Below are 14,640 nucleotides of genomic sequence, written 5' to 3' on the forward strand. Positions count from 1 at the left end.
TAAACTCAGAAAAAAACGAAATTCTTGTTCTTGGCCCCAAAAACCTTAGAGACTCACTGTCTAAAGATATAGTCACTCTAGATGGCATTAACTTGGCCTCTAGCACCACTGTCAGGAATCTTGGAGTTATCTTTGATCAGGATTTGTCTTTTAACTCCCACATAAAGCAGACCTCTAGGACCGCCTTCTTTCATTTACGTAATATTAGAAAAATTAGACACATACTATCACAGACAGATGCAGAAAAACTAATCCATGCATTTGTTACTTCAAGGCTGGATTACTGCAACTCTTTATTATCAGGTTGCCCCAATAAGTCCATTAAAACGCTCCAATTAATTCAGAACGCTGCAGCACGAGTACTGACAGGAACTAGAAAAAGAGATCACATCTCTCCTGTACTAGCTTCTCTGCATTGGCTCCCTGTAAAATGTAGAATAGAATTTAAAGTCCTCCTCCTCACCTATAAAGCTCTTCATGGTCAGGCCCCTTCATATCTTAAAGAGCTCATAGTACCTTATTACCCCTCTAGAACACTACGTTCTCTGAATGCTGGGCTACTTGTGGTTCCTATAGTCTCTAAAAGTAGAACAGGAGCCAGAGCCTTCAGTTACCAAGCTCCTCTCCTGTGGAACCAGCTTCCAGTTGTGGCTCAGGAGGCAGACACCCTCACCACATTCAAGAGTAGGCTTAAGACATTCCTCTTTGATAAAGCTTATAGTTAGGGCTGGATCAGGTGAGTCCTGAACCATCCCTTAGTTATGCTGCTATAGGCCTAGACTATCGGGGGATTTCCCATGGTGCACTGAGCTCCTCTCTTTCTCTCTCTTTCTGCACTCATTCATGTCCCTTTAATGCATGTTACTAACTTCACTTCTTCCCCGGAGTTCTTGTGCTTTCTCGTCTCGCAGGTTCTCATGGATCCTGGTGGAGCCTCCTGCCATGGTCCTGCTAGATTGCCATTGCCAATATCACTAATATTATTACTATTGTCACTGCTCATTGTCCCCCATCGTTGTTGTCATCGCCATCATCTTCTTCATGTTCATCATCAGTCACTACTATTAGTGTAGTTGTTGCTACTGTTGTTGCTGTGCACCTGTCTGTCTGTCTGTCTGTCTGTCTGTCTGTCTCTCTCTCTCTCTCTCTCTCTCTCTCTCCTCTCTCTCACCCCAACTGGTCGAGACAGACGACCACCCACCTAGAGCCGGAGGATCTGTCCTAGGTTTCTGCCTTTTAACAGGCAGTGTTTCCTTGCCCTTGTCTCCAAGTGCTTGCTCATGGTGGTACTGTTGGGTCTCTGTAAATAATGTCATAAAGAGTTCGGTCTAGACCTGCTCTATTTGAAAAGTGTCCTGAGATAACTTCTGTTATGAATTGGCGCTATACAAATAAAATTGAACTGAATTGAATTGAATTAAATCAATGGCTTCCAAGAGTTCTTAAAAACAACATCATTGTATTCACTGCTGTTGTTTCCAGATGAACCCTACAGGCCTAATGCAGAAGATAGAGTATTTATCAAGGCTGTGAGATGTAACAAGAAGCAGGCCAGTGTTCAACACCAGTGATTATTGGATGTTGCAGGGAAAAATGACTAAAAATACAATCAAAAACTGGTTTTGATTTGATGGAAATCTGATTGATTCAAACTTTACTGTGAACAATTTAGTATATTACACTCATATGCAGCAACTCTCCAAACAGCTGATGTACAATACAAAATCTACAATGAATTGATTCTCCAAATGGTCAAATCACAAAATGTAAAAATACTAAGCTTTACTACATTTTTGTTTTATATAAAGTCAACTTAAAGAAAATGAGTCAGTGGAACAAACTGGAATTATGTGACCAATACTTGAAATACTGCACAAAAAGTTCCCTTAAACCAGTTGAGTTATTCAACAATTGAGTTTTGAGTTGGGTTGAATTCAAGTTATGTTAACGTCCTTCTTTTATTAAGATATGCTGTTAGGTTGCACAGTGCTTGATGCACATGGAACTACTGTTGTTTCCAAGAATGGTAGAAAATGCTGTAGAATAAGCAGAATTTGTCCCGACTAATAATGGCTGTGTGGTAATAACGAGCTAGTGAGTCATAACCGAGGCTTTTAAGTTTTCTTCTCTGGTGAATGCAAAGCGCTCGAATACAAAGAAACCAAACATATTCCCAACTAACAGGAAAAACACAAGAAATTCTAGTGAAGCACTTAAAATCAGCTCATTCACAGTTTCATACTTTATTAACCTGCTTTTATTTTCTTCATCCAATAAAAATGAGCACAATTCATATGAAATAAGCAAAAGTTTATTAAACTGCTTTAATGTTTTTTAACATAGTAGATGATGGTGATACATTCATTACAGCAGGGGTCTCAAACTGCCGGCCCGGGGCCCATTTCTGGCCCTCCACCCCCTCCCTCTGGCCCCAGACATGATGTCAAAACTATAATATAATCTGACCGATAAGGTAATCAGTTTAAAAAATATATTTTTTCCGGTTATTTCACATCAATTTAAACTACCCCTTCATATACAATTACAATAAAAACACAATAATGGAAAAGCTCATTTGACTGCAAACAACAAGAATGATATAAAACTGTATAGAAACTGCTGTTTGCATTGTTTGTAGTAATGGAAACAGTTTCAGAATATTACACTTTCTTACTTGAACGTTGACCCGGAGATAACAATACCAACAGTGGCCCCAAGTCAGTGTGAGTTTGAGACCCCTGCATTACAGTCATCTATGAAATAACCTGAATCCGTAACCGACTAACGACTAACGACTATATTTTAAGGAAAAGCTCCACAGAATTCTTTCTGTTCGAGGTGGAAACACAAAATCAGCAGTGGAAACTGTGGAGACATGTGGCTGCACACAGCAAAATCCAAATGTTTGATTTCACATATTCATTTTACCCAATAGGTAGAAAAAGGTCATTTTATTTTGAAAAATCACAAGAATAAGTTAAACATTCATTTGTTAAATATCAGATTGGTTCTGGATCAAAGTACATATTATTGGGGCCCGAGCAGCGACCGCTGAGGGAATTATTATTTGTCTTAACTGAAGTTATGAAATGTGGCACAAAAGTTGGCGGTAGTGAAAATGTACGTGTCATTCCATCTCATATAATGGCTCCACAGCGCCCGTTAAACTGCAGCCCCCCGCGGCACGTGTTACCGGAATACATTAAAATCGGTACGCACATGTATCACGACCAAACGTACAAAAAAGCCTCTTGGAGCCATGCCCCAAACCCAACAGGAAGTCGGCCATTTCGAATTTAATGTGCAATTTTGCGGGGCTCTTTGCAATATTCAAATTTCATGTGTTTGATGAGAGTCTTGGCCTGAAAACATTTACTTGCCAATATTCAGTCATAGTCACAGTGCCACCTACTGGAAACAGGAAGTAAGCTTTGTACAGTAATCTTCATCTGATTTACGTGTGATATACTGGCTCATAATGCGGCCGCGGCACTCCCCGACGTACACGGACTGCAGCTTTAACTGAAGTTGAATCCAGTGGTACCAAGTATTTGATATAACTCCTTATAGTTTTTGAGATTCAGCCATTTCTGTATTTAGTCGTTAGTCACGAGGGGTTAAGCAAAATCTGTATGAAATAAACAAAATCCTTAGTTACAAAATTACGGCGGTCCTTAAGGGACATGGGGGAGAAAAAAACACTTTTGCATAGAGAAATATTTGTTAAAAATAACTTCTGGAAGCAGCAAACCAAAGCAATGGAGAGGCTCATAGCTGAGACATTACGTCAGTGCTTGGTTCTAGTCATGGTTTTCAAATCAGTGAAAGACAGCCGAAGAGGACTGTTGGTGAAAGGGAGATATTCTCGGTGGAAAAAGTACTCGAACTCTGACGTAATGTCTTTATGTTTGAGTCCAAGGTCAGAATGAAACTCTGTGAAACTCTCCGTAGCTTTGGTTTGATTTATTTCCCAAACAACGATGACCCTTGGGTTTTACTTTAAAGAGCTTTTTTACACTCCAAATATTTATCACAGGGACACAAAACTAAACCCATGTCCCCCTAAGGGCCTCCATACAAAATAGGCAAAAATAAGCAAAATCCTTAATTATGAACGTAAACAAAACTGATCTGAAATAAGTAAAATAAACAAACACAAACAAAATTCAAACAAAATAAGTAAAATTCTTAATTGTAAAACTAACCAACATCCTTAAAGCTAGGGTAGGTATTTCAGAGGAATCTTTTTGTTGTATTTGTTGAAATTCTTTTTACATCCCGACAACAATGAATCAATAAAATGCTCTGAGAGACAATCTGGTCTCTGTGGCTGCTGTAATGAGCTCAGCCAGTGATTGGATTCAGTCTGAATGAAATGATTGTTAATGATGCAGCAGTCGGCCACTATGTGTTCATGTGTTTTCAGGGAGTGGTTTTGGAGGGAGGCCTGAAGGGAACAGGTGGGATTTATGTTTTCACGTGGATCTTTGTCTAACGTTATCTACCCGAGCTTTAATCACAGTAAAACTCTTATGAAATGAGCAAAATCCTTAAAGGTCCAGTGTGAAGGGATTTAGTGACATCTAATGGTGAAGTTGGAGAATGCAACCAACTGAATACAGCTCGCCTTCCAAGTGTGTAGGGGAACCTACGTTGGCTGGGAAAAATGCAAACTCTCCTATCGAGAGTCAGTGTTTGGTTTGTACGTTCTGGGCTACCGTAGGAGCATGGCGGACTCCGCCAGAAGAGGACCCGCTCCCTCTGTAGATAAAAACGTCTCATTCTAAGGTAACAAAAGCACAACGATTCTTATTTTCGTGTGATTAAACACTGATGAAAACATACTGATGAATATTATATTCCATTTGTGACAATAGATCCTCCTCAATGTTTCACTCTGGACCTTTAAACTACATTTGTACCAAATAAACAAAATCCCTGATCACAACATTTAGTAAAATTCATACAAAATAAACAAAATCTGTAATTACGAAAGTAAGCAAAATCATTATCTACAAAAGTTGGTTAAATTCATACAACATAGAATCAAGATGAACTGGTAAGAAATAAGCAAATCTGTAACTGTAAAAAATGAGCAAAAATCCTTAATTATAAATGTAAGCAAAATTCTTAATCACACAATTAAGTAACACTGGTACAAAATAAGCAAAATCATGTGTAAAATAAAATTTAAGAAATATACAAAATCCTTAATTGAAAAAAAAATAAAATCCTGAATTACTAAAAGAATCAAAATACTGAATAGTTCAAATAAGCAAAATCCTTGATTACTAAAATTAGCAAAAATCCTTAATGTTGAAAAAATAACCAAAATCTTTCTGAAAATAAGTAAAATCCTGAAACAAAATGAAGTAAGATTCTTAATTACTGTATAAAAATGATGAAAGTTCTCGATTTAAAGACCAAATAAGTTTTAACAACTCATATTTTTGCTCTCATTTGAATTATTCTGATTATTTTTCCCAGATTTGAGCTGAATGTGGTCCTGCTGTCGAACCATCTACGATACAAATATGACATTTTCAAAGTCCTGGAGGACGAAATCTTGCTCACAAGATAAAATAAAAAACACATGTCAACCACAAGGGAGCGCTAAAGTAAAGTTATAAAGTTCATATCTCATTAACAGGATGAAAGTGGTGTCAAACAGCCTCTGACCTTTAATATTGTTCTCTGTTCTCTAACTACATGACTTTGTTAATTCACTGTAATCTTTTTAAACAGATTCTCCCAATCGCAGCAGATTTGTTCCACCAACCCTGGATGTGGTCCAGATCTACAGATCCAACAGCAGGTGGTCCTGAACAGGTTTCTGCTCTTATCTCAGGATTCAGTTGTTCAAACGTCACCAAATGTGATCGAGTATTGTAACACCAGATTCAGAGGATATATGACAGTGTTTCACTTTGATTTTAACTGAATAGATAACATCACTGGGCCAACATTGTTCCAAAATGACTCCCAAATCCCCGACCAGCCTGGGTCTTCATAACTTTAGAATCTGACCATCGACCGGTTCACGGTACATTCAGATCGATCCAGGGGTCCGCGTACCGATGTCGTCGAATCTATAACGTTAAAACTGATTTCTGAATGTGTAAATCTTTACAGCCCGAGAGCTCAATATCTCTGCTTTCAATATTTGTGAGGTGTTTTTAAAGAGTTACGTCTTCAATAGGAACAAACAGGGTTGGTTTTGGTCTTTTCATGCTCAGAGTAATAAAAATATAATGTGATATAATAATTCCAGCCAACATGAGGATAAAAATGTAAAATCCTTGACTGAGCTGGTGGCTGTGTGTCAGCTGTGAAATCCATGTGGATGTGAGAGGAGCTCCTTGGAGGACCTACTCTGCTCCCTGAGCTCCTTCCTCTTCAGTCGGCCCTCCTCCAGCTGCAGGAACACCCAGGTTATAATCATCCAGCTCAATGTTCTCCTGTCTGCCCGGCTTCTGCCCCCTGCAGGCCTGGAGAGACACGACAGCATGAGTCCCCTCTTCAGTTCAATAAACAGACAGAGTGCTTCATTTCAGTCAGTCCTCTAAACAACAGACAGTGTCAGTACCTTACAGCAGCAACAGAGGGCAGTGTTCACCAACAGCAGAGTCAGCAGCAGGAGGACCACTCTGATGAAGTGATGATGAACTGATGGATCTGATCAAACACATGGACAGTCATCACATCACAAGGTGTTTTCTCCCAGAATCTGTTCAGTGAACTGTTATCTGACCACACATCCTGTCTGCATTGTTCTCCAAACTAAGTTAGCATAGCCCCGATCAACCAAACTCCATTCAGAAAACAAACATTTCAAAAGTTATTTGCTTGTGGTCTTGCAGACAGACCCGACTAAATAACTTGAGCTTATGTAGTTATTTCAGCATCTTTTTGATCCGTTTATTGCAATTAAATCACAGCAAATTGTGTTTACTCTGTAAATATGGTGAACAGTGAAATACCTCAGTCAGTAACCAAACATGATCTGTCCTACAGTATGTTGTTTGCTGTTGACATTTACACACTTATATAAGTTTGGACACTATATGACATGTGTAACACAATGACAGTAGTCTCTGTTGTCAGCTGATCATCTTTCCAAAGCTGCATGTAAACAGTCAGTGAGACAGTTTCTCTGCTTCAGCTTACCTGAGACAGTGAGAGAGAGCAGACGGCTCTCAGAGGAGAAGTTATGAGAGAAAACATAGACGTGATAAACACAGCTGTAGTTTCCTTGGTGGGCGGGCTCTGCAGCAGGAAACAGGAAGTGGGCAGAGTGAGTGACAGCTGGCTGGGTGTAGTTGTGCGTTGTGTTGGAGGAGGTGAAGGTGAGCTGGAAGGAGCCTCCTGGGTACTGTGGCTGGATGGAGCAGTTGATGGTGAAGGTGGAGCCCCTGAGCACCCGAAACTCCTGCTGCTGGGCCTCAGAGACCCCGTACGTGGAGGAGGACACAGAGATGTTGGGCCGAACCAGCAGGTCTGTAAATGAGATGAGATGATGAAAGGTCGCACTGATGATGTGAATGTCACTGGACTGATATCAGGAAGAGACATGGAGCAGACGGATGACAGACTGTAAACAGAGAGAGAGAGAGACAGACAGACAGACAGACAGACAGACAGAAAGACAGACAGACAGACAGAGACAAGCCCACTTCTGACATCAGGATGTCATGTTCATGTCAAATATGAGGTTAGATGATGTCATTGATGGGCTTACCTGAACAGGTGAGATTCAGGATGTAGAAAGAGGATCTTGATGTTGCACAGTCCCTCAGAGAAGATCCAGACTGAACACAGTTAGAGTAGATCAACCACACAGGTCTGACTGAAGACTCCTCTCTCTCTCCTACAGAAACAGCAGAACCACAGTCCAGATTTCTACAGACAACATTTGCTTCCTTCAAGGTCCAACCGAAGCCCCTCACTGGTCTCCAGTCTCCATCATGTTTCAGCTCCAGTGTTCCTGCACAGCGACTGTCTCCTCCCACCAACCTGACCTCCTCAGACTCTGAACAGAAACAAGAGAGTCATCAGTAAAAGAATAAAGTGAGTTTCATCAGAACAGAAATGAACCAATCAGAGCTGCAGCTCCTCTTCTACCTGAGCAGGTGAGTCCAACAGCTTTTCCAGGTGAGCAGGTGTTTCTAGCTGAGCCTGAGCTTCTACAGTCCAGGAGAGCAGACTCATGGCCTCCACACTGGAACTCTTTGGTCCACATTGGAGCCTCCACTTCTCCATAGAGCGCCCCCTGGAGGACTGAAGGAGCCCCACAGCCGAGCTCCCTACAGACCACCTCTGCATCCTGCTGGTCAAAGTCATCTTCACACACTGAGGACCACCACTGGTTAGACTGGTCAGACTTCACCTCCAGTCTGCCTGAGCACAGACTAGTCCCATCCACCAGCCTGACAGAGTCTGGACAGATAATAGAAGATAAAATAGAGAGAGAGAAAAGACTGAGAAGATCTGTAACCCAGAATAAAAATCTGTTTAGATAACGATCCAGAAAAAGAACTTGAAAAAGAAGTTAATTAATCTGTTTTAGGGAAATTAGATTTTTACACTATTCTTATTTTTACGTTTCACACAAACATTGGCCTGAAATACACACACATGAAAAACACACAGGTTGTTCCTCCTCTATTGTTGAGAGGAAAGAGGGAAATAAAACTATAAAAAGATTAACTGGTTGAAATAAATAATTACCAAACAAACAATTATCCTTCATGAATTAAGGTTTCTCTCTGCTTTGGAGAAAATCCATCATTCAAATTGTGATTAAAATGCTTCAACAGCGACACCTGCAGGACACCCCTAGTGTTTTTAAGGAAAGTGCAGCTGCTGTTTCAGTGTGGGTATTTACCAATGGTGCTGGGATCATTACTGTCATATTTCCTTTGTAGCAGAGAAATAGAGCTGCTGTGTTTGAACTACTTTGTTGAGGATAACTGCCAACTTTGATTCAATCCTGCTTCTTGTTACATCTCACAACCCTTCAATCAGGAAAGACCTTATTTTGGAGTGGACAAATATATTTAGATGATATGAGCTCAGTGAAGATTAGAAATGTAAAAGTCTTTGGCGATTAGACCCCATCGTAAAGTCATCGTATTTGAGGGGGTTGGTGGAGCTGTGATTAGTATAGGGAACCCCCAAAAGAATAGAAAAGAATGAGAAAGGAACAACGAACCAGGTAAAAATGCTTCAATCCTACCGTACCAGACAGCAGGGGATCACTTAAAATATGTAACATGTAACAGGAACATATAGCTGGAAGTAAATGATTGTACAATAATGCCATACTGAGGTTGTATTGACCATGACGTGGCAAATGAGATCGGACTAAATTACAACAAGCCGGCAAATGTAAAGGAGTGTTCTCACAGAGGAAATGTGAGCTTGATACTAGAAGAAAATGAGGTCAATTTTATGAAATAATGATTAAGATCAGTATGTAACATAATGGAAAGTTCATAGGACCAAACAGAAATATAAAATATCATAATACCAAGTAGAAATTAAAGTCAGCAGTCACAAACTGAAAATGCAGATTTGTTGCATGAGGTCAGGGAGACCATAGGTGTAGCATGTGGAACCTAATAAAAGGTCATAAGACCGAACAACACCAACTTAAATAAAATGGAAAACAGAACTTAACGTCTGACAACTAAACAGAAATTAAAGTCGGAGATGGCAAACAAAAGTTAGGATCCGACAACCAAACTGAAAACAGTGAGTTTGTTGGGTCGAGGTCCTGCACACAGAGAAATAGGGGAATCATTTCTGTACCCAAAGGTACATTTGTTACAAAAGTCCCGTCTAAGGCACGAAAAAGGTCCTTAAGGTGATAAATGTGGACCTTTGTTTAATTTTAAAGGTACAAAATCATGGCTGACAGAAAGGGGAACATAATTGTAACAAGCTTAAGGTAGAGGAAAATGTTTCAGCAAATCAGTGATCACAAAATCTTGATTTAAATAGAGAGTTGGGCTGACTGAAATAAAATAGACTACTAGTAAATTTCCATTCAATTATTGGTCTGTGTGGCCTGGGAATAATTTCATGAACCAAAGAACTAGGACAGCACTTCCATTCAACTTTTTAAATTTTGCCACAAGGACGTTTCAGCGTGTATTGGCAAGTTCACAGTGGATCTATTTGAGTGATTTTGTTCATTTAATCCCGTAGCTAATTGTCAGTGTAGCAGAGTGGAATGCTTCCAGTAGCCATTACCATTACTCACAACTGTATTTTATTAAGTATTATCACTGTTTTATTGTCAATGTATTTTCTCATTCTTTGTATTCCACGTTTCAGGACTTGTTTTTCTGTATTTATTTAACTTTATTTGATACCGTAGCCCTCCCTTATGGAGCCCCTGCAGAGTTGTGTAGTGCAACCTGTTTTTCCCCCTGCAGTCTGCTGTGGCATGAAAAGGTACTGAAAGTGTTAAAAGATGTAAACTAATTGTTATTTCTTTAAATACATTTTGGTGAATAATTGTAAAGCGGTGGCCTAAAGGCGGGTGGGGAAAGTGAAGAAGCAGCACTTGCCCCTCCCTCAATACCACCACTGATGTGCCCTTGAGCAAGACCCTTAACCCAAAACACTGCTGTACAGCTGCTCAGTGGCTGTGCTTGTACTGGGCAGCTTCCAAGTATGAATGTGTAACAGTGGCTTCCTCTCAGTGAACCTTCCCTGAATAAATAAAGCTAAAAAACATTGAATTTAAGTGGTTTTGCCACATAAAGGTACAGAATGCCATGTTGCTCCAGCAGTACCTCATTAGACCAGAGGGCTGTTGCAACAGAGACGAAAGGTGATGAGCGCCCTGTGAAGCCCTGCTGAACGCAGAGGCCAGCTGCATGTAGGCTTGGCAGCGACGAGGGACGCTGATTGGAGACATTGAGGAATTTTCTGGGAACTGATCGGTATGTGAGGACAACTTGTACCTGACTGTGTTGATCTGGTTTTGTAGGCTACTGGTATTGATGCACGATGAACATTTCAGAAGTGAAAACATATTGCTGTGATTTGTTTGTTGGTGGTATACTGGCATTGATACACGATGGAAGGTTTAAGGCAACAAAACATACCGACACAGGACCATGACTGGGCCCACTGCTAAAATATAGCCTTGATGTGGTGCAGTAGTGGTTTGATCAGCCTCTCTCCGTCGTTATCTTAACATTGAATATGAATTGAGCTGAAGAATCCAAATCACATTTGCACAGAAATGACAGCTGAAAGCAGCAGAGAAAAGACCAGATTTAAAGTTTAACAGCAGCAACATGATTGGCTGGAGGAGATTGTGGCTAAATCTGATTGGATTAACTGAAAGAGTAAACGGCCATGGCTGATTAGAAAAGAGAGGGAGAGAATTGTGAATGAATGAGGCATAATGAGAAGGTCTTCCTGATTGAACTTACACTGAGCTTCATTAGGCCTGTAGGGTTCATCTGGAAACAACAGCAGTGAATACAATGATGTTGTTTTTAAGAACTCTTGGAAGCCATTGATTTACTGTTTCATTGTTATTGAACAGAAGAAAGTAGAGATAATCTGCCAACTAGTGTAAAATAACACGATGCTGTGGGTTGGTTTTCCTCCTGTCCTCCACAATGTTTGAGTCAGCAGCCACTGATGCACACACAGGACCTGGACACATGCATTAGTGGACAGATGTCAGAGTGATGAGGCTGCCACACAGTCGCTGCTCCAAGCAGTTAGGGCTTCAGTGCCTTGCTCAAGAGACCTCGGCAGAGCCCAGGAGGTGAACTGGGATCACTACAGGGTGTGTGTGTGTGTGTGTGTGTGTGTGTGTGTGTGTGTGTGTGTGTGTGTGTGTGTGTGTGTGCGTCAACATGGGTACATTACTGTCATTAATTATGTCATTGAGGATGTCACTGATGGGCTTACTTGAACAGGTGAGTTTCAGGATGTATAAAGAGGATTCTGATGTTGCACAGTCCCTCAGAGAAGATCCAGACTGAACACAGTAAGAGTAGATCAACCACACAGGTCTGACTGAAGACTCCTCTCTCTCTCCTACAGAAACAGCAGAACCACAGTCCAGATTTCTACAGACAACAGTTGCTTCCTTCAGGGTCCAGTCTGAGCCAATCACTGGTTTCCAGTCTCCATGTTTCACCTCCAGTGTTCCTGCACAGCGACTGTCTCCTCCCTCCAACCTGACCTCCTCAGACTCTGAACAGAAACAAGAGAGTCATCAGTAAAAGAATAAAGTGAGTTTCATCAGAACAGAAATGAACCAATCAGAGCTGCAGCTCCTCTTCTACCTGAGCAGGTGAGTCCAACAGCTCCCAATACACTGACACTGAATACACTGGAACACTTGGTATCCATTTTTAAACACTTTCAAACAATAAAACAACATCATCATCTGCAGATTCATCTATTCTGTTCCTTCTGCTCAGGTACTCCACAATCTTTGCTCTCCACACAAAGACGATTCTTTACTTCTCTTTTCTTTCTCTATTTACCTGTTGAGTTGGGTGTTCCTTCAGTCTGCAGTGCTGAGGAGAAAATCAGAAAATACTCATCAGTATGAAGCAGCATATTGAAAAGAGGACAGTCGATCCAAGTTTCTTGGAGCTCAGAAACATCTCAGTGAACTCTCTCTGGAACCGTTTTACCAGTTTACTATAGTTGAGATGAACATGTGAATGAACACGAGTCAGCAGACTGATTTACACTGAGTTAAACTCAACACCTGCACACCAGGGGTGGACTGGCCATCTGGCATACCGGGTATCGTCCCAGTGGGCCGTTGACCCAATGTGGGCCGGTCCGGTCCGCTATGTTTTTTTTATTTTATTCCTATCAATCATCTGTGAATCACTTTGAGCTGCACTAAACTGTATGAATGGTGCTATACTTATAAAGTTAGAGCTCCACATCCTCCAATTTACCAGCTGTTGATGGTCATTTTGGTCTTAGGTAATAATTTATTTAATTTTAATTGCACCAACACAGTAGTTGTCTTTCTTTGTATGGGTCCATTAAAGGTGATGTTGACATCCTGCAGTTAAACTCTCTGAAGTGCATTTCTGTGAAACACTGTCCCTCTGATAAATGTTCATTTGATCAGAATCTGCTGACAGATTACAGATTACAGGACTGTGGTTCCGTTAGCACGCTGAGCTCTTACTATCACATTAATGCTGTCAGCGTCAGGACATGTGACATGTGTTCACTAATTACCTGATATTTATTAGTTCTGATGATTTAGTGAAGTTGACCTTTGACCCCACAGACGCACAAACAAAAACAAAACAAACGTCAATATCTCAGCAACAACTTCCCAGTGACAGTACGCACACACAGCTACACACACCTTCTGACACCACTGAATTATTGCAGAGAGATAATTACTAAAAAACAATCATTGACTAAAAAGTTCATTAAAAACTGGGTTTGATTTGATGAAAATCTGAAGGATTAAAACTTTACTGTGTACAATTTTACACTGTTTTCCTTTTTTTCTTCCTTTCATACATTAATGTGTGTGTGTGTGTGTGTGTGTGTGTGTGTGTGTGTGTGTGTGTGTGTGAGAGAGAGAGAGAGAGACACACAAATATTTCACCATCTTTAAAGCAGAGTCCTACCTGAGCTCCACAGCAACAGCAACAGCACCAACAGGTGATCCATGTCCAGGTAGAGCGTCTCTCTGCCCGTCTGTCTGCTGTCTGCTCTGATGTCTCACATGTGCTGTCCTCAGTGTCTGTCTGCGTACAGGAAGAGGTGGAGCTTTACTGGAGTATATCTGACTGACTCTGTCACAGTAGTTATAAAACAGACACAGTTAGAGTCTTTAAACTGATTTAAACTGAATTAAACTGAATTAAACTGATTTAAACTGAATTAAACTGTGTGTGTTTCCTGATGGTTCTCTTTGTTAAATAAAGTTTTAGTCCATTAAAGGTGATGTTGACAGTGTGTGGTCTGCAGTTAACTCTTAAATGGACAATCCTCTATAAATGTTTTGGACTTATAATTAATTGCTATTTTCTAATGTATGTAGGCTGAAATTATATAATTATGACCTTTATTTTCCAGTTTACAGACTGTATCTCCCGACATACATTGCCCATTGAGGGTATAAATTTAACATTTTTCCCTCTTGCGTAACCCTTTCAGTCCCACCCACTGTTTAACTGCGTACAGGAACCGATCGCTCTATCTGGCTGCCAATCAGCAGATCAATATCTATGGTCTTTCTGAGCAGAATGAGCCATCACTCTTCCTGTGTGTTGCTATGGTGATCCAAACCACATGTGAGCAGTTTGCTTGCCTGTTAGTACACATCAGCCATTTTGGATTTAGTGGTCATTCATGGTGATTTGCACACGTTGTATTTGAACCAACTCCTCCTATTTGAATTGATCGGATACACTTCAGATTTGGACACAGCCATCTAAACACATTCACCATTAAAAGTTGTGCTATTTACGACATCCCGTTGAACGGCGTGCCCGTGGCTGTGGCGTGGAATTTCAAGGACTCGCCATGAAAGAGGGATTCGTCATAACTTCTGAGTTCCTGATCTGATCTCAATGAAACTTCATGTCTGATAAGAGTCCCGCCCTGAACACGTCT

General features: G+C 40.6%; 1 protein-coding gene across 1 annotated transcript in view; it reads right to left on the minus strand.

Annotated features, from left to right (window-relative positions):
• LOC127352727 (scavenger receptor cysteine-rich type 1 protein M160-like) overlaps positions 1–14,640 on the minus strand; it is a 258,877-nt gene that overhangs the window by 170,672 nt on the left and 73,565 nt on the right. The window contains exons 9-10 of the mRNA XM_051381360.1: positions 8,122–8,436; positions 7,739–8,029 (exon numbers count right to left, since the gene is read on the minus strand). Coding sequence (XP_051237320.1) covers positions 7,739–8,029; positions 8,122–8,436 — 606 coding nt within the window. The remainder of the gene's footprint in view (positions 1–7,738; positions 8,030–8,121; positions 8,437–14,640) is intronic.

Source organism: Dicentrarchus labrax, unplaced genomic scaffold, assembly GCF_905237075.1.
Source record: "Dicentrarchus labrax unplaced genomic scaffold, dlabrax2021, whole genome shotgun sequence".
In the NCBI taxonomy this organism is placed as follows: domain Eukaryota; kingdom Metazoa; phylum Chordata; class Actinopteri; family Moronidae; genus Dicentrarchus; species Dicentrarchus labrax.